General features: G+C 32.5%; 1 protein-coding gene across 4 annotated transcripts in view; it reads right to left on the bottom strand.

The window, feature by feature from the left end:
• Window positions 1–576: 576 nt before the first annotated feature.
• Window positions 577–21559, bottom strand: part of NEK1 (NIMA related kinase 1) — a 129035-nt gene continuing 108052 nt past the window's right edge. For all 4 annotated transcript variants that reach the window (XM_081075469.1, XM_081075468.1, XM_081075471.1 and 1 more), the window contains 8 exons: window positions 19926–20046; window positions 17064–17155; window positions 15990–16237; window positions 12105–12256; window positions 8762–8970; window positions 7628–7758; window positions 7317–7449; window positions 577–2112 (listed from right to left, as the gene is read on the bottom strand). In XM_081075469.1, coding sequence (XP_080931595.1) covers window positions 2099–2112; window positions 7317–7449; window positions 7628–7758; window positions 8762–8970; window positions 12105–12256; window positions 15990–16237; window positions 17064–17155; window positions 19926–20046 — 1100 coding nt within the window. In that variant the 3' untranslated portion in view covers window positions 577–2098. The remainder of the gene's footprint in view (window positions 2113–7316; window positions 7450–7627; window positions 7759–8761; window positions 8971–12104; window positions 12257–15989; window positions 16238–17063; window positions 17156–19925; window positions 20047–21559) is intronic.

The following is a 21559-nucleotide window of genomic DNA, read 5'->3' as shown; positions in this document are numbered from 1 at the left end:
TAGGTGTATATTTTACACACACACGCACACACACAAAATCTTAAAAGATCCATCATCAATAAAGTGATAAAGGGTAGAGTACGTGTTATTTTAAGGGGATAAAAACAATTTTATTTAGCATTTAAAAATTGTTTTCAGCAGGGATGTTAATTAGAATAGTGTACTAATCCTAGAAGCAAAAATCTCTGTTGAATTCTTAATGTATTAATGCTAACTGTACTTTTTCCTATTGACTCTTTTTCTTTTCACTCTCTAGAGGAGATAAAATTTAAAAGAATGTGTAACTAATAGTACAGTGTAAAACTTGGAACTAGTCTGATCTGGCCAATTACACAAGTGACTTCATTCATGGTAAAACTCAGTGTCCTTACCTGTTAAATGGAGAGCATACTAAATTACTTTATAGTCCATTCTAGCTCTAACATTCCATGAATCTATAAATGTTTCCACAGTTCACCTCCAAAACCTGTAACAGACCTTCCAGAACAATAACAGCCCTCTTTCCCAGTAGCACAGACATCCTTCCATAAGAACACTCCAGAGCCACTCAGTACCAATTTACTGGAGACGGCACCATCCTATTTGTCATCTTTATTCTTAACGTCTTTTAAAATATGGCTATACAACTTTTACTGCTGTGTTATACCTTTACTTGCTTTTCTAATAGCTGTAATAAGTGAAGAATTTAAAAAGAACCCCCACTTCTAATCATTCATCTTCCAGGATTATAGAGAATTAAAGTACAAAATTCAAATATTCTTCCACTAACAATAATAAAAAAGGAAATAATCAGGTAAAAGAAACAAAAGTGTTCTCAGCTCTGTGTAAAAGCATTCTATTGAGAACAGTGCTAATGAATATATGACAACCAATATTGTACTTCAGGTAAATAATAAAAATTTAATAGTAGTATCACAAAATAAACAAAAGTATAAAAATCAAGTACTTAGTTTCAGTGTTAGAAATAATATACATAATAAATTCATCATAGTACTGATAGTGCTGCAAGATAAGATTTTATTGTTCAAATTATAGATTATGCAAATCAGGCTGCTTTGCACTCAAGTTTTAAAACTTCTGCTTTTATTAGTAAAAGTATCTGGACTTTAGACATCTGTAATGAAACCATGTAATACCTGGCATATTGCACCTGAAGCTGTGTGACTATCATCTAAATGATCTAAAAAAATCCTCTTCTAATGGAAATAAAAGAGGGAGTCATTTCCCCTACTTTGGAATAATAGTTACCAAAACTGTCACAGTGTCAAAATAAAAATGATTCCTTTCTCCTTTTGAATCTCATATACCCTTAAAGCACATGAATGAGAGAAAGTTAAAAACAAAAAGGGCAACCTTGTGCTATATGCTTGGCAATATTAAAATTCACAGACTAATTGCTAGGTGTAATATTCCTTGTTCTGGCGATTAACCACCCTTTTTGAGTATCTGGAAATATAATTTTGCTATTCTTTCATAATCAAATTTTTCAATAGTTTCTAACACAGTTTCTATAGCCGGTTTCCACAGTGCTAGTTCAAGAGACGCACTCGTTGAAAAGGGACCGAGAATAAAAACTTTAAGGCTAAAAATTCCATCTTCAAAATGTAATGATTTAAATAGAGCCCTTGAGAAGGTTAATACCTAATTGCTGGCCAAGAAAATAAGCAGAGAAAAAGGTCATATTTAAATACTGAAATGAAAAACCACAGGCATGTCTTTCACAACATAAGCAATTATTTCAATCTAAAGACATGTGCTGAAAGTAAAAGTTACTTTACTTCATGGTAAATCTTCTTCAAAACCATTAAGTCCAGTTCTGGATCAATGTCTGTTATGCTTTGGCTGGATGATTTAATAAAGTATATATTCTGTAGGAGGTAACTATAGAACTCAACAAACAAAATAGAATACATAAAATACTATAATCTTAAATGAAAAATGGTATGTTTGTCCATCTTTTTCATGCAATCAGTATAGGCATCTTAAATCTGATGTATCATTTATTAAAAAATTGCTACATTCCCACTGAAGCTTGTTATTGTGATGCACCAAATTTAAACACTTGCATACAGTTGAGTATTAAAGAATGTTCTGAGGATTATTCATCATTATCTGTAGAAAAAAGAAAAAATTTAATTCATTCCACTGCAAATCAAACTATATATATCTACTTGTAAAAACTTATTCTATTTCATGCTAAAGTAAAAGAGCTTTAATATAGTTTTAAAAGTAGTTTCTATTATATTAGCACGTATTCAGTATAAAATAGTCAGATAATATAAAGAAGAAGAAGGTGGGAAGCAAAAATCACCTATAAGGAAAAAGTCAATCAATGCTAATAATTTTATACAAATCTTCCCAGATCTTTTCCTATGCATATACAAGTATCTTTTTAAAATGTACAACAAAATGCAGTTTTGAGACATGAGTTTTTCCCCTTCAAACATGTAACAGACAGAAAGATGCATAAATAAGTAATAAAGCAAGATTATAAAATGCTAATGGCAGAATGTAGGTGGTGGGTATATATGGGTAATAACTGGAAAGTTCTTTCAATTTTTCCACGATGAAAATTTTACAATAAAATGCTGAAAAAGAATAAACCATAGATCTATTCCATGTCAATTTCAATGGCTGCATCATATTTTATTTTATGGGTATGTCATAATTAAATATTTCTATTCATAGGCATTATGGTTATTTCCAATTTTTCTTTATTCTAGAAAAAGACTGTTCAATGAATTAGAGTGCTTAATTTAATCTTGGCACTCTAGCAAAAGTGGTCTTTCATTAAAATCCAAGTCATCTCAAATCACGGCCCTGCTTAAAACCCTTCACTAGCTCCCCACTGCCTTAGGATAGAAACTGTTCCCGTACATGGATTATAAAGTCCTTCATTGTCTGGCCTTTTCAACATTTCTAGCCTTACCTACTTTCATTGCCTACATTCCCTAAATGTCCTCATAACTTATGCTTTACTAACACTGAATTGTTTATAGTTCCCCTAATAAAGTATTTCGCATCCCTCCATGTATAAGTACACATATTGATTTGTGGGTAAATTCATCTTTTAAAATCCATCTCTGATGTTATCTACCCTAGGAAGAATGCCCCTGACACCTTTATTTTTTTTCCATATGGCTGGATCATTACTTTATGCAACATGCATTTTACTGCTTCCAATGTTACTCTTATCACTCCACTGTAATTTAATTAATTTGTACAATTACAAAATGTTTCCAATAGGGAAGTACAGAGAACAAACTAGTGAACATACATGTGCCTCATACCTAGAATTAATAAAAGTTAACTTGTGACCATATTGGCTTGGATTATTTGTTAAGGAAAAACATATTACAGATAGAGAGCATCCTTTTCCAGTCTTATTGCCCTCTCTTGTTCGCCAGCAGCATTATCAGTATCCTGAAACTGATGTATATCCTTCTCTCCTATGTTCTTCCCCCCCTTTTATTACATAAATGCACACCTAAATAAAATTGCTTTTAAACATTATATGAATGGTACCATGTACTACTTATTCAATTGGTCATATCTGTGGGGCTCATATAACCATATTGACAGATGAAATTTTAGTTCATTTGTTTTAACTGCTGCATAGAATTTCATTACATAAACAGTACAATATTCTACCTAAAATTAATGTGGATGGAGGGTATGTATTTCCTTTTTAAGAATCTATAACCTTGGACTGCTAAGATCAATGCTCTACATGAGGACACGGTGGCCTGTGCCATTCTACCATTGGCCACAGTTATACTCCTCTTTTTGTGGAGGAATAGCTTTAGAATGATATAAAATTGAATGATAGCTCACACATTTTATTAGCTCTATTTAACTTCTGACCCTGGATAGTACCTACTTATGGGCTAACTGGCATTGATTTTTACCAATAGCTATAGTTGTACACGATTACCAAACCTGCACTGTAATAGTCATGGGGGGACTTGAAAAGTTGAAGCTGTCTTTTGAGGATTCAAATAATTTCCAGTGAAATGTAACAAAAAGGTATTTCAAGCAATCTTTTGAACTAGGACCTTAATGACTCTGATACCACTTTTGGGTGACCTACATATAATTTACCGATCTCTTCCCTTCATTACCCATACCCTCTCCCAACACAGAAAATAAAAGTATGTACGTACCATATGCAGATGACATGGTTTTATTATTACCTCCTAGTTGTGACTTAAAAGACAACAACAGTCTATCAGACAGCTAGATCTGGGGCGGGGGTGGTGGTGGTGGTGGTCTAAGTATTTCCAATTAGAAGGGCTCTAAAATAGTTATTGTAAATCCAATCATTGTCTAACATTCAACCGTCTTATGATTAACAATATAAAACAGCAAGTTAATTTATTCAGACAATTCAATATACATTTTACAGCCAGTTTAGTGAGTTGATGCATTAATAAGTTGTAATGCGTTAGGGGCTTTAGGGAGATTTTTAAAAAGGTTTCCAGGGTAGGTATTTGGCTTTAATTCCTTTACATTTCTTCTAGGCTAAAGGAATTACTGCCAAGCTTTATGATACACTTAAGAGTCCTCATCTCCTTTTCATTTTTATGGTACAGAAAATTTGATACTGCTTTTTGAGGAGTGTAATAGCCTCACCTTATTCTTGGTGCTTTGAAGGGAAAATGGCCTGGGTAGGCATTTATGCTTTTGAAGCCACTCAGCTGTCAAAAGGGTGTCAATTCTACCTTGTGGTTCACCTGACTGTTAATAGTTCTCCACTTAAGAGGCAATACAACAGTTCCCCAGATAGTTGTCAAGCAAAGCTGAACCCCAAGCACATTGCTGCTGATTATTTATGAAAAGCTGTACTGAGCTACTACTTAGGAGAACTACCTGAAGGATGAATAGTCTGAATAAGAATTGAACTTGTTTGATACTGTCCACATATTTACTTAAGTGGAAACATTTTCTGGCCTTATGCCAGTAACTTATACCAAGTCATATTATAAGAAAGAGCCCCATGAAATCTAAGTATTGCAAAACTTACTGAGGATATTTTTCAGAACATTATAGTACTGTTTTATAAAATGGGGTTCAAGATCTCAATAAAATTAGGAATCCACAAGTTCCAGACAATGTTTAAATTTTCTATTTTCAATTTGATGATAATAAAAATAATCTCTTAATATTTAAGGAGAAAACACGTTTTACAGTAATAATTCACAACTGACAGACGTTTTCAAAGACTAAGACTTGAGATTTTCATTGAGGTCTATGGACTTAGATTCTTGGAGTCTGAAAAAAATTGTCCCCTTTAAAGGAATCAAGATGTTATTCAAGTTTGAGGAACACTGTATCACAATCCTTTCTTAAGAATCATGGGAAAAAGCTTTCCTTTCTTGCAATACCAAAAATAGCTGTTCTCTGAATAACTGACATGTTTTGTCTCATGAACGCTGTGACTCATGTACTTAATTAGCTTTCCTGCTTTGCTAGAAAGATCAGCGCCATAGTAATGAAAACACACTGGTTTCTGAAGCTTTAAAATAATAGTACTTACAGTCCCTGAAGATTTTCTAGTCTTGATTTAACACTAACTATTAGAGTTTTACAAGACCTTTACTTCCATTAAAGCAATTTGAAGACATATATACACACATATATGTGTATATATATATGTATATATGTATATACATATATATATTTTTTTTTTTGGCTGAGCTTCATCAACACGTATCATAAAACTTGAGGAAAAAACGGTCAGTGTAAATAAGTCTACATAACTGTAAAGCTGCTCTTCCCCCAAAAAATTTCTTGAATTTGATTTTAGCAAACAATTTTTCATGAGTCAAAATATCAAATATTTTTATCAAAAGCCTTGCTCTGAAACACTTGAACTGAATATTAACCGCTCTGTTCCTGTGAACACTGAACATGAGTATTCATCACCTCACACCCAAATGTACCTACTTATACAACAGATCTTCTCATTGCCAGTCTTGGTATTCTCTGAACCATCCAGAATACTGCTGCCAATTGAACTTTATAAAACATCTCTTTCATTCTGTCAGTTCCTTCAGTTCAAAAATCTTCACTGATTTCCACTATGTATTTTAAACACTCACAGTGTCTAATCACAAAGATTAATTCTCAACAAGAAGCTTCTAATATAGTCCAGTTAATCCTAATACTCATTAACTGTTGGTTCATTCTGTTTTCTCTACATTTCTTTCCATTTTTCACAGTCTAACCTTCCCATCTCTAATTCCTACTGCACTGAAAAGTATTTTAGGATGAGCAGTTTTATACATAGTTTTATACTTTCCTTCATAGATTTATGTCTCATTTCCCAAAGAAACTATAAGCAACATGTAAGCAAAGATTGTCTTTTAATCTCCATAGTAATGAAGGGGTAGGCATACAAGAAGCACACAACAAATACTTTGAAAACCTATCCTACTACATTAGATTGCAGATCACTTCTTTATTTTATAGCAAAGGAAACTGAAAATTAAGATGAAATAAATCACTCAGCGTCACGTTACTAGCCTTCCGCAGAGTCAGGACTGTAACACCCATCTCTTGGTTCTATGTTTAGTGCTCTTGACTACATTTAAGGGGAGAAACCATTTTTCATTTTAATAACTTCTAATAAAGTCTTAACAAATTTTGAGTGATTCTGTAAGTAAATATTTTCCAAATATAAAAATTCATTCAAATCACTACATTCAAATCACTACAGGTGAACCCTACTTACCGTGGGAGAGATTACATTTGGTATTATTTAGGAGAAACTTTATATATTGGTGAAGCATGTGTCTTGAACAGGGGTGTCCAAACTGTGGCCCGCAATCCACTTTTAACTGGCTTGCAGCAAATTCCAAAAATATATTTAGGTTACTTAAATAAACCAGGTGAGGCAATACGTACTTCACCTCGAGTGAGTGGCCCGGCTGTTTGTGTATTTTACCGCATATGGCGTAAATTGGTGAAAAACGTTGAAAAAAGTTTGGACACCCCTGGTCTAGAAGTTTAATACTACCTCCTTGATAAGAAAATATTCTAATTTCTAGAACTGTCCAATAAGGAGGCTTTTAAAAAAATCTCACTCAGTTAGTACTTATAAATTAAATAAAAATACTGACTTAAAGGACTTAAGTCAATAAAAGTATATGCCAGAATCAGTAAAAGTATATAACACAATTTTATAGTTGCTTAAAAGTACTAGATATGGTTCCAATATAGATTTTTCCAAAATGCTTGTGTTATAAGCTCATCAATTTAAATTTGTCATTTTGTTTTTTGCACATTTAAAATATTAAAATGGGAGGCAATCTTACCTTCTTGATAGACTCCATCTGCCATGACTAAATGAAGAATCTTGGCATAAAGATGCTGATGTTCATTTCCCAAAATATTCTGAGCTATTGTTGAACAAGTCTCAATGTTTTCATCTTCATCTTCATGAACAGCCTAAACAGAATTTCCAAATGTGAATATTTCAATATTCTTTCTCTAAGATTTATATTTTAAATAATTATTTATTACTTATAATAAATCTATTGACCAATAAAAAAATCACTCACATTTCGCTAGTAATTCAAACAGAGCATGTTTCAAAATTAAATGTTTTAACTGACATTTTACTTACCTTTATTTTCTCATAAACCTCAAAAAACTTTTCAAAACCTATTTCCTGTTCCAGGTGAAGTCTCAGTTCCTCTAAACGATTAAAGACACTATCATATTCACATTCACTAGTTATCTCACCATCACTATTATCTAAAAAACATAAATAAAAAGAAGGTATTTTATGATTAAAAAGACTGAATAATTCTTACTCTAATAGATTAAAATTCTGTAAGTGAATGTCATTGAAATAGATTACTTTGTACTTTATAAAGTTTTTATTATTTGTTATTTATATAGGTAATCAATGTATATATAAATCTGTTTTAACAAGAACGTTACTTTGGAAATCTTTTATAGGCACAAACAGTAAATCAGGGTATATTAAAAACTTTCCTAGAGATGTCATCAAAAAATGAAAAAAAGCACACTCATATGTTCTACATCAAAGCAACCAACCCTAATTACTATTTTTAAAAAGTTGATATTAAACATGGGTCAAAACATGAAAAAGAATTCAGAAGGCAAGCAACCTAAGATACATACCATGAAACTTTAGTAAAGCACCTAAAAAGTATTATAAATGCTCTATATGTTTTATGTCATGTACATGCTGAGGATAACTGAAAAAATCTAGTAAAAGACAAAATTACTAAAGAATCATTCCTTTTCACATTAGCTCTTATCCCCAAATAAATACAGTTATTGAAATAAACAAATTTCTCTGCATCTTAGGGGTAATGCGATGAGCAAAGAAAGTGTCAAAGTTTTAGTGTCAAAGAAAGTGTCAAAGTTTTAAAATCTGCTTTTGGTATTAACTCTTCTGGTTACCCAACTGTATGTGGAAACTCTCTGCAAAACATAAAGTGCTAAGTTATTATCTTTATTACTAGAAAAATAAGTCAAGAAATGGATATTACCCTGTCAAGAAAAATAAAAATGCTTCAAAAACCATTTCCATAATTTAGTGGGTAAGAAATGGAACAATGGTGTATGCACATGTGTGTGAAAAGAAAAGAAAACGAAAGTCAGACACAAAAGCATGCTTCAGTTTTATTTCAAGTTGGAAATGTTTCATATCAGATATCAGAAAAATATACTTGACATATCTGTACACACCGAAAAAAGAAAAAGGCCCACAATTATGATCACGTACCCGAGTGCCATTCTTCATTTAGGGCACTTTCACTGCTGGGATTGTCATCCTCATCTGCCAGATCTGTCCCAATTTCAGTCTGCTCTATGTCACAGTTTTTTAAGACTGATTCTTCCTCATCACTGTATTCTTCCCCAGGTGGTTCCCTGAGTAGCTGCTCCATAGAGGCCTGAAGCTCTTGTAAATCTGTGTCCGTTTCTTCAAACACACTGAAATTTAAAAAAATTAAACAAAACATTACCGACCTTTATTCTGAAATTTTACTTCAACTCAAATGCATGCATGCCTTTCTACTTAAAAGTACTAACAGTGGATAAAAAGAAACGTGAAAAAAAACCCTACAGTTTTTAGCAAAGGAAATAAGGATTAATGCAATTGACAAATAAAACACATAACACATATTTTGGAATACATGAGCCAAAAGATGACTTACTTAAAATGGTCTTGATTTGCCAAAGAGAATCATCTAACCATCAATACTAATAGTTGCTTATATTTTGAAAGAAAGTTTCAATATTTTAAGAGACCAGACTAAAGAGGTTTTTCACTTGCTTTCTAAAACAAATACTTAATGTTCAAATATTTTTCTTTTATGTTATTTTGAAAGTTCAGCAAAATCTTGGTGTGGCTGTATAAGAATAGTAAACTATACAAAAAACTTTCCATATAAACTTTTTCTGAGCATTTGAACTCTTAGAAATTAAAATACTTAGGGAATTATATGTTCAGGTTAGTAGGATAAGCTAGTGAATAAAATGTCTTATCTCTAGATGCTTATTCTTGAAAATATTTCTAAAGTACATAATAAGGAGACTTTATTGTGTAATGAGAATATACTACCCATAATAATCTTCAGTGGGGAATCTTGTTTCCAACACATTGCTCAGGATATTAATTCTATTTTCAGGGGATTATAGATGCTACAGTGAACTAATTAATGCAAAAAATATTATATATTTATATAGTACTTTAGTTTGCTATGCAGTTTTATTTAAATTTTATTCACATAAAACTCCCTTTAGAGACATGGAAACTGACTCAAAGTGTGTAAATGACTTATTCACAGCCACACACTCAATAAATGACAAATACAGGATTGAAATCTAGGTCTTCCAACCACTTCTACAATACCCAAGAAATGTGCTCATCAATGTTATCTCTCTTATTATTTGCTTCTTTCTCCTAAAGTGGCATGAAATGGAAAAATTTGCTAAATCAAACACAAGGGCTGATTAAGGCCTTTCTTAAAGTTTGTACTCTAATCAAATAGAGAAACATTTACTGACCAACTAAAATATAAATAGTATTATGTGAGACCTTGAATAAAATTTCCATTAATGGAAAAAGAAAATAATCTTTAAATGTAGAAATATCTTTATTTTACACTAATGTGTACAGTCTCTTATTCTGAATTTGTAGCAGCTGTAGAAAAGCAAAGCATCTAATTAGAATGAGAAAGAGAGAGTGTCTAATTTTTTGGGTCATCCTCCTAGTAGCAGCATTTAACTTACTATTTAATCACAAGACTAACATACCATGCACATTTGCTATGTACCATCACTACAGTGACTGAACATTAGCCTATTGATAAAATTTCTTAGTGGCCAGCCTAGAGGAATTAATGTCCTCCATGGGGGTCTTCACACACACACACACACACACACACACACACACACACACACACACACACACAATACTAAGCAGGGCTGCTAAACCTACCTTTGTAAGAAAAACCTAACATGAAGATCTTTTATGAAATGAGCACTCAACAATTTGCCTCAGGTACTTTTAAACCTGTGCCAAATTCACTTTTTAGGATGCTTTCTTAATATATGACCTTGAGTAAAATTTGGATCAATTTTTTTTTCCACAAAGGAAACTTCAACTGAAATTTCCCTATTTAGACATGAAATAACTTACTTTAAAAATAATGTAGTTTTCAAATTCTAAAAATAATACTAAAGGCTTCTAATTTAAATTTTAAAATAAAATTCTGTCAGCAACTAGTAATTACAAGAATGAAAGCCACAAATGAGCTGTAGTACACTCAGATAAAAACCGATGACTTCATAAAAACTTTGAGGAAAAAACTGTTACCTCGCTCTTTGTCAACCATAAAGGTACTGAAATGTTGGAGTCTCTTAAGGATTAATAGAAACAGCAAGTTAAAGTGCTTAATGACCACAGCCAAGTAGAAGAAAACAAGGATGAAAAGGTAACTTTTGCTCCAAATTTTGAGCGCACCAGCAAAATTCTACAGAACTCTATTAAAAATGAGAAAAAAAGGCAACCTTTAAAAGTTTGGTTAGAAATTTAAGAAGGAGCAAGACTTAAGAAAAACAAAAACAAAAAATAAAATATACCAGATACAGTAGCCCTGGTTCAAGTACTATAGGGGGCTAAAATTGTTAGACTGATATAATGCTTTTAATAAAATCAAACAAGTTCTTTTTATTGAATGGCAGAGGCAAAAAGAAGAAAATTAAATTTAAAAAAATCAGAAAATAAATCATACAAATTCTAATATTTTGTCATGTAGTTTCCTGGTGACTTGAATACACTGTACCTTCTCAAAACACTTCATTCCAGGGTACTCTGGTTGTATTTCCCCGAAAAGTTTGTAACTTTTGTCTGTGTTGCTGAGAAGGCTGATATGAAATGTGAAGCAGAATTATGACATAAAAAGCCATCACTTCTCACCACTCTCAGAAGTGTTGGTTAAATTGCCCTCCTACATTTTAGATTCCTCATGAATCAGGAAGACAGGAATTTTGTGAAAGCAATTAAGTTACATGCTGAACTCACATGTAAACACATACACACAGGAAAATAAACAACTATTCCACCTGCTAACTCCCCACTGCCATGGCTCTGAAGTCATTCCCAGCAAGAGACAGATGTGAATGAAGCTTTCTGGTCATATTCCTGGGGGACTGCAGAATGGTAACTACTTTACAAATTCCCATTGCAATCCCTATATCACGTGGTGTTACACTATTAAATAGTCATTATCCTGCTAATGTACATTTACTTAACGTTTATTAAGCACCTACCATACGCAAATCATTGTGTAGGATGCTAAGTGGTGAATAAGACAGAGAACACCAATAGAAACTATTTCCTTATATTCCTCAAGTGAGATTAAGTTATATTATTTAGAAGCAGATATTCAGATCAAAATTTGCATGCCTGTACTTTAAATATGTTGTAAAAAGTTAAAGAAGTAGTGACAAGTTAGTTACAGATCATTTCAAAAAATGTCTAGGTAAGTTATCATCTCTATGGCATACACGCATGTAAATTCAGAAATTCATGTCACTATCTATGACACGATCACACTCACATGTCTTCACAATCAGAAGGTCCTTCTTTAATGTGCTCATCTTCAATGTCATCTATTTCAAGATTGTCTTGACGTACATCTGCTACAGTAGGAACATCCATCAGTGTTCTGAACAGCTTTGAGAGATCTGGAAGTGAACATGTCCTCAACATCTACAAAAAAGTCAACCATTTCTTATAGGAGTAAGATAATTAGAAAATACAAACAACAACAAAAAAGAAAATTAGAGCTAATAATTTCATCATACACACGAGTATGTGTATGTGTGTGTGTGTAAAACCTAATTCTCTGGAATTTCAGCGAGAATCTAAACTTGTGAGTTATGCTTGGGTTTAACATGCAAGATTAAAGAAAGTCACCTTTAAAAAGGAGGGAGAGAGGTTTATTTGGGGTACGCACATGGAATGGAATTGGAAATCTGTCAGGAACTAGGCAGAGCTGGAAACTGCCAGTTTGCTCCTTCTCACTCATGGTCCATATTGTCTCTCTTTAATGGTGTCTCTGCCAAGTCTCCCTCTAACTTTCCTATGGCCAACCCCATATATTTTTGGCCCGAGCCTGAGTGAGTTAGTCTGAGGCTTGGCTAGGTACCATGACACGCAATTGGTGGTCCTTTGTATCACTTTATCACTAGGAGTTGCTGATTAAATCAGAGGCCTTAAATTAGTGTGGGGTGGGGTGGGGAGGGAGACCCAACAAAAACAACAAAAGCCTAATTTTGCTTTCCTAGCAATAAACCATGAGTGGAGCTTTTACCACTATGGGAGGCTAAAAAGACAGGCAATTTGATGTTCACACTGGGAATCACTTGTAGCAGCAGGATGAGAAGGAACTCAGCAAACTGAGCTGAGAAAAAAACAATGTACAGTTGAGGTGTTAAAAACTTGAATTTGTGTTGGATAAGACCAGGGATAATAGGAAAAGCTTCTGTCACATTCAACCATTAGAATGCGATAGATAGACAGGGCTATGAAACAAATATCTATTACAGAAGTCTGGAGGTCGGGTTAATCCTGACGGAATCTGTGAGGTTTGAAACATGACTCCTAAGGCCTGATAAGAACCCTACACCGGATGGGAGACTGTGAAGAAAACACAGTGTTTAGCATATTAATGGACATTTATATAGTTGGCCAATTTTATTGGTACAACTTGTTTTCGAGAATAAAAATAGATTTCCATTATTTGAACATAATTTACATATTATAGCACTCAAGAGGACAAAAATGGTAATGAACTACAAGATGGTGAAGATATAATACACTGGTTGTTAAAGCACTTAATAATGGCACCGAAACTATTTCTTTTGCTGTATCTCCCACTGTCAGCAGAATTTATGCTTGACTTATTTATTATTTTAATGGCTTGAAACATGTATATCATAAATCAGCAGTATGCAAAATATGTACCCAGTAACAGTTTCTCCAGATACACACTAATCAATAAAAATAAACAGTGTATATGCATTACATACCTAAATACAAGGGAACTATACAAAAGGATGTAATAGTTTTTAGGTTGAAATAAATTTTAGCTCTGGAAAATCATCTCACTTCTAATTTATTCCTTTCACTAGAAAAAAATAACTTTTATAGTACAACATAGAACAACAAGTGGTATGTAGGTTGACAACATTCCTCTCAGAATGGGTTTACACACCTAGCAATCCAACAGCTATCTGTTCTATATTAAAAACTCTTTATGTTCAGTTTCCTTTGATAGACTGTTGAAGTTTTAAATAGGATATTTATATCTTCAGTCAGAAAAAACTTATATAAGAACACTTTCAGTTCTATAATTCTATTTCTCATTTTTTCATGTTGTTTAAATAATATTCTATAGTTTAAACATTCATAGAAAGAAATATTCTTCAAAATAGTTGTTCATCCATAACATGTTGCCTGAAACCTTACTTCATTTATAGCCAGGCTAATTTTTTTTCCTAGATTCTTTGTAGTGTGATTTTACAGTCAGCTTTTGGTGCAATTATAAATCAAACAGGAGAGCAATGTTTTAGGAAACCTTAAAACATTTTTAAAAAATACATTCTTTCTTTAGATTTTTTTGTTGTTGGTTAAGTTCTATTTTTTCCAAAAAAATACGAGAGCCATGTAAGATAGTGAATGAATTAAGTACTAGTTGCACTACAGAACTTCACATGAAATACTACTTGAAAAAATTGTCACCTCACTTTTTCATCTCTAATATTTTTCATATAATACTATGAATTAGTAATTATCTGGTTATATTATGAAATAGTTTATGACGAGCACATTTGTTTAAACTCTGCTTACTGCAATTAAACTGTAACATTGTACCCTCAAAAGAGCTTCTACAAATACTTGCTAAGTTCAACCCATAACTTGGGTTAAAAAAACTGGATTTAAAACATTAATTTAAAAAATTATGAGCATTTACCAAAGGTAAAAATTAGAAACATTATCTAAGAATTGATATTTTAGTAAATCAAAAGAAGACATTTTAGGCACATGTGCTATTTGAATTGTATATTAGTATTTTCCCCCCACCTTGCATTTGATGTAACAAGAAAAAAAATTCTCAAGTTTTCATAAAGGTCAGTTTCCACTCCACTCCTCAGATGAGAAAAGTCTCACTGGAATACATGTGGTCTCTCTCCACCCATTATTTATTTATCCCCTAAAGCGAGTAGGGTCCAAAGAAAGGGACGAACAGTTTCATTTAGCAACCCACATTCTGCTCTTAGTCAGATCGTGGAAGATCACATCTTTAGATTATTTTATTTTGAACTATTACAAATTCACATTCAGTGATCTTTGTTATATTTTCAATTTTATCAAGTGACTCTATTACAAATACCTTGTGAAAGTGGCTACTGTATTTATAGTGTTTCTTGTCAGAAACAATGCAAACCAGAATACAATATATTTCTAGATCTAATGAAAATATCCCTTCCAAATGAAAATGAAATAAAAATATTTTTAAACAAATGAAAGCTGAAAAAAATGTATTACCAACAGGGCTGGACATGAAGTGATAAAGGAAGTTCTTAAAGTGGAAGAAAAATAATATTAGACAGAAACTTCAAATCTGCACAAAGGAATGAAGAATGTCAGAAGAGGTAAATACAGAGGGTGCCAAAAAAATGTATACATATTTTAAGAAAGAAAAAAACTGTATTAAAATTGTAATACAATGAATGACATTAGCATTCATTTGATTAACATCATCTTTTGAGTGAACATCATACTACACATTGCTAGAGTAATTTAATTCAACTTTAAAAAGTACCGTGTTTCCCTGAAAATAAGACCTAGCCAGACAAGCAATTCTAATGTGTCTTTTGGAGCAAAAATTAACATAAGACCCGGTCTTATTTTACTATAATATAAGATTGGGTCTTATATAATATAAAATATAGTATAATATAATACAATATAATATAACTTATAATATAATATAATACATAATATAATACCGGGTCTTATATTAATTTTTGCTCCAAAAAACACATTAGAGCTGATTGTCCGGCTAGGTCTTATTTTTCGGGGAAACAGGGTAATACATAGGTAACATCTCTTAAAATGTGTACATTTTTTTTGGCACCCCTGGTATGTAAATACAAAAGCCTTTCTCAATTTTTACTTTCTGTAAAAGATAAATGAATGTGTAACGCAAAAACAATAAAAATGTTTTGTGGCGTTTATAAGATGCAGAAGTAAAGTATGTGACATCATAAAGGATAGGCAAGAGAGTAGAAATCAAATTATATTGTTGTAAGATTCTTATATGTGAATTAGTATATTTGAAGAGAGATTGTGATAAGCTAAAGATGTATCTTAGAAACTGAGAGTCACAGCTAAATATTTTTTTAAATAACATTTTCCATGTGAGGAGCATACTTGCCTTTGGGTTGTTTGCATCAAATAGACCAGTTGAAAGTCCAATCAGCAAGGAATTCTTGTTTTTATTTCTTGGTGGTGAATCAGAGCGAGATCGAAGGGGAAAGGATTCTTCTGGTGAACACACAATTGACTGAATTTGGGAGACTACATTCAAGTGTTCAGAATGAACCACTTTATGGAAAAAGGGTTCTGGTTGCAGAGATTTATCTACATCACATTTAGAGTGCTGAGAATCATCTATTCCAGGTTCTGTGGTATAAAGCAAAGATTATGTGGTAATTTTACACAGTACTTAAAGAAAGTTATTAGTTATATTGAAAAAGCACAGTATTTTTAACATGAATTCTAGCAAAAACTTCATGTCTCTCAGAAAACCAAAATCAACCTTTATATAGTAAGTTGTCAATAGGTTCTGTGACTTTAAGCATAATGACGTAACAAAACCAAGTTTACCACAGGCTAATTGATATAAACAAGAGTTAAGTTCCTACGACTTCTCATCAATGTTATAAATGAAACAACATTGGATGAAGTGACGTTATTTGAGGACCTGTTGTATGTAATTGTATTACCTTATAAATAATCTTTAACAGGACATACTGTTTTATTTTCAGAAAGAAATTTTAATTTGTTATACATTTCCATTACTCTGGTAGTTCTAAGATGTACACAAAAATGCAAGGAATTGTGAAAAAATACTGTTTAGATATTCATATTTTGTTTCAGTTTATCTTAGTTCCTATAGGTTAGATAGAGAAAAGCATACTTCTTATATTCCAATTAATACTATTAAAAACAAGAAGGCAACTTAATGTCATTAGTGTATTGGTTTATGTTTGGCAAGCAATTCTCATTTTGAACATTCGATAAAATAACTGACCTAAAAGTTTCATTGCTCATGGTGTTAAACAATGCAGGATTATAAAAGCAGGGTCCAGGGCTCTATGCCTGTTACATTTTAAAAATGATTGAGGAGTCTGATAAGGGATGCTGTCTATTAATATAGTGTCCAAATAAAACAGGTTAGTGTTAACAACCTTCCAGAAAGTAATTAGAACAATACAATGGTGCTTACCTATATGAACTTCACTAAGTTCATCCACATTCCTCGGGATTCCATCTTCAGAAACTTCATTTTGCTCAATGGTGGTGATCCTATCTTCCATCCTGCCACAGGTACACCATTTAAAAACAAACAAACAAAGAAAAAATGGTTTACTAGAAATAAAAGCACTCTCAAATACAAAAAATGGAACACAAGTTCAATAGCATCCTATGATCCTTCTTTCCAAATATTTTTTCATATATACATGTATATATATATATATATATACATTCTCATAAGTTCAATGTATTTTTACCCCATTCAAACCTTCACCAATCATAATAATGCACCACGAGTCCTACAAGTTCTTATAATATCAGTTCCCCCCAAAATGTGGCCCCCTAGATTAGCAACACACACTTGTGAGAAATGCAAATTCTCAGGCCCCACCCTAGACCATTAATCAATCAGAAACTTTGGGGGATAAGGCCAACCAATTTATTTTAATAAATCCCAAAGCAATTCTACTGCTTGCTCATGTTTGAGAACGACTACTTTAAGCAATCATAATGCCCCTTAACAGCAAAGAATATAAAGAATTTATGATATAATAATACTATGAAATACCATGAAGCTGTTAAAAAAGGAAGCAGAAATCTATATGAACTGATATGGAATGATAGTTGAGATATATTAAGAAAGCAAAGTAATTTGCAGGTCAATTTGTATTAAATGGTGTTAGGTTTTGGGAAAACAGTGTGTAGCAAAGTAAAAGGAATAGAATGATATGCCCAAGAATGTTTTAACCCTCAACGGGAGTGAATTAACTGAGGCCAAAAGGTAAAGAAGAAGTGGCAATAGTTATTTCAATAAAGCTTGGAATTAAATTCATGCATTATATATTTTAACAAAAATTTAAATACTGGACAAAAGGTACCAGTAATTTAACTGTGGGGGTTTGCTTTTTAGGCAGTTTTTATTTTCTTAATACTTTAAATCCCTCTAGAATTTAAGTAGCTTTTTACTTTTTCAGTTTTAAATTTTGAACAATTTTCTATTTTTATTTTTAAAACTTTCAATTTATTTGTAATCATACAAGTAATACAATTCTTCATTCAAAATATAACGTTCTTTGGTTCCTCAAAAAGTTAAACATAGAATTACCATATGCCTCAGCAATTCCACTCCTAGGTATACACCCAAAAGAACTGAACGCAGCTGTTACGAAAACTTGTACACAAATGTTCATAGAAGTACTATTCACAATTGCCAAAAGGTAGAAACAGCCATGGAAATTGACCTATCATCATCTGCTGAATGTATATCAACTGCTGAATGAAGAAAAATATATGATATATTCATATCATGGAGTATTACTCAGCCAAGAAAGGAATGAAGAATGGATACATCCTACAACACAGATGTACTTTGAAAACAGTATGCTAATGGAAAGAACCCAGTACAAAAAGCCACATACTGCATGATTCCACATGAAACATCCATATATAGGCAAATCCATAAAAAGGCAAAGAATCCAGAATAGGCAAATCCATAAAACCAGAAAGCAAATTAGTGGTTGCCAGGCACTGGGGGAGCTGGAAAAATGGGGAGTGGCTGCTTAACAGGTACAGGGCTACCTTCTGGGGTGATGAAAATGTTCTGGAATCAGTGATAATGATTGGCCAACACTGTGAATATACTAAATACTACTGAAGTACATTTTAAAATGGTTAAAATGATAAATTTTATGTTACATAAATTTTACCTCAATTAAAGAAAAATTCATGTTTCTTTTAGGACTCCCCTAACCACTCAATCCCAGTGGCCTTCGCAGTTACTGGCTTGGTGTACATCTGACCATACTTTTCCTTTAAATTGCATACATATATACAGTATGTACCTGAGTACATATGTAATAATTTTACACGGAATTATCATAGTGTTATCCTAACATAAGAAAATGCTTTTTAATTCAATATACTAGTTTCATTAATCACTCAATATTTTGGACATCTTTCCATATAAACAGAGAACTCAAAGAAAAGGCGATAGAAATTAAACTTAAATATTTGAAAAGATTTGCTCAACTTTACTAATAATAAGAGATAAATTAAGACCCTAAATAGAGACTACTATATTTTACCTATCAGATGGGCAAAAATCAAAAACTTTGATAATAAAAGGTTGGCAAGGCTAAGGAGAAAATAGTTTCTTTTCCCTCATATGCATGTTTTCATACGTTCTTTCTGAGAGCATACATTAGTACAACCCCAGGGAAAAACAATAATTGAATTACAGTTGCAATTTATAAAAATGCAACTGACCCAGCAATTGCATTTCAATGTATCTATCCTACAGACACACTTATATACATTAAAAATGACCTTATTAAAGGGTTATTCATTGCAGCATCATTTGTAATATTAAGAGACTTATAAAGTGAGTTGTGGTACACACATAAAATGGAATATTAAGTAGCCATAAAATTTAAAAAAGAGGAAGTTCTCTATGTATTAATATAAACGAATTCCAAGATTACTGACCAACAATAAAAAATGTGGAAAACATCATGTACATTATACTAACAATTGTATTTAAAAGGGAGGTGGACTGTATATTTATTTTTGTTTATGTACATATTAAAAATATCTGGAAGGAGGAGAGAGTGTGAATTTGCTGGATGGGGACAGAGGTGGGAAAGAGACTTTTTACTGCATGTCTTTATATACTTGCTGATTGCTGAATCACATGCATGTAATATCTACTTAAAAATTAAAATATTTTTATAAGGTGTTATAGTAATAGGATATAGCGCAATATTAAGTATTTCTTAAAAAGATATTACAAAAAGGGACCCAGGTTTTGATATGTAAGGAAAAAGAGATAACGTACTTAGATTCTTTTGTTACTTTTATCTCACTAGTCCACACATCCATAACAGTGCAAGGCAAGCTACCATCTTTGCTTGCTTCACTTGACTCTTGGAGAACTTCTGTTTCCAAGTCATCAGGTTCTGAAAAGCAAAAACATATAAAACATGTCTCCAAGCAAAATTCATTTAGAAAAAAACAGAATAAATTTTCCATAAATTATCATTACCTAGTTGCAGGCCAACATATTAATTATAACAGAAAAAAATTAAGCGTTTTACCCACAGATTTTTAATCTTGTTATTGTGTTAACTCTCTACTTCAGTTGTTTCTGAAATTATAGACTTTTCCTTTTGCACTTTTACTGCAATAAAAATACTCAAAAGAAATACCGTATACTCCGTATTTTTCATTAGTATATAAAATTTCCCTTAAAGTTTCAGTAGAATGTAAATTGCTTTAAAGAAGTTTTAAGAATAACAATATTTGTGGTTAGAAATATGGAAGGAGAATAGACTGTAATATCATTGATTAGTAACTTACAGGAAAATTCAGTCATGAAAGTCTATCTTTCAACATTCAAAAAAGAAAAAAGAATCCTATCACCTAAACTTTTACAATGATATTGAGAACATAATTGAAGTACACTAAATCTATTTTCCTAGACCCTCAAATAATTAATAACCAGAGTACTACCTCTATTTTCTGGCAGGGCTCATTTGTTATCCGGTTGATAGTTTCTGAATGAAAACAGTGACAAGAATAGTTTTTCTTCATTTGTTAACTTCTCTTTTTCCTCTCCAGTTCAGGTATCAGTACTATCTTGTTTAAACCATTACCCCCTATTTTTCCCCTGAAATCCAGATAACCTTTCCTTCTATAGTTTAAAAGTTTCCAATTAGCTGCCCTATTTAGAAAGGTAACTGATATTGTACAAATCCTTAAACATTTTATCTTTTATTCATATGATTTTTTTGATCATTCATAGAAGGCAAACACTCAGCAGAGAAATCCTTGTATCGTTACTTTTTAATGGGTAATTGTTCTCTAGCATCTTAGCCTTACTAACGTGATACCTTCTACAAACAAGACTTTTGGCTTTATTACCTGCAAAGTTTAAAATTTTTACCACGTGGCTCTCTGCAGAAAAAGTGTTCTGGCTCTTGCACTAGGCTACCTGGCCTCTATTATATGCCTAATAGGGTTTTGTTTGTTTTTTAAGAAAAGTCTTAAGATACCAACTATGATTCTTACAAATAAGACTGTAAGTTACTGTGGTGAATTAAAGACGGTCACACATATAGCAAGGCTTCTGACATTCCTCTCATCTAGAGGGGGGCTCTGTGTCCCTCCCCTTGAATATAGGCTGACATTGTTGAGTACGCTGACCAAGTGAGTCCAGCTGAACTGTTGCTATGCCAGTTCCAGGTCTAGTCTTGAAGAGAAATGGCAGCATCCACCTTGGAATCTGGAAGCCTAAGCCACCATGAAAGAAGGTGAACTATCCTGGACAGACCACATGGCGAGGCCATGAGACTAAAATGAGAGAAAGTAACCCAGCTGACCAGGCCCAGGCGAGCCCTGCCATGACGCCATACATTGGACAGGCATCGTCTTGCACCCTCCAGATAAGCAGCTGACAGCTGAATCTCACTG

The sequence above is a fragment of the Rhinolophus hipposideros genome, assembly GCF_964194185.1.
Source record: "Rhinolophus hipposideros genome assembly, chromosome: 16".
Lineage (NCBI taxonomy): Eukaryota > Metazoa > Chordata > Mammalia > Chiroptera > Rhinolophidae > Rhinolophus > Rhinolophus hipposideros.
This window is presented reverse-complemented; position numbering and strand designations above follow the sequence as displayed.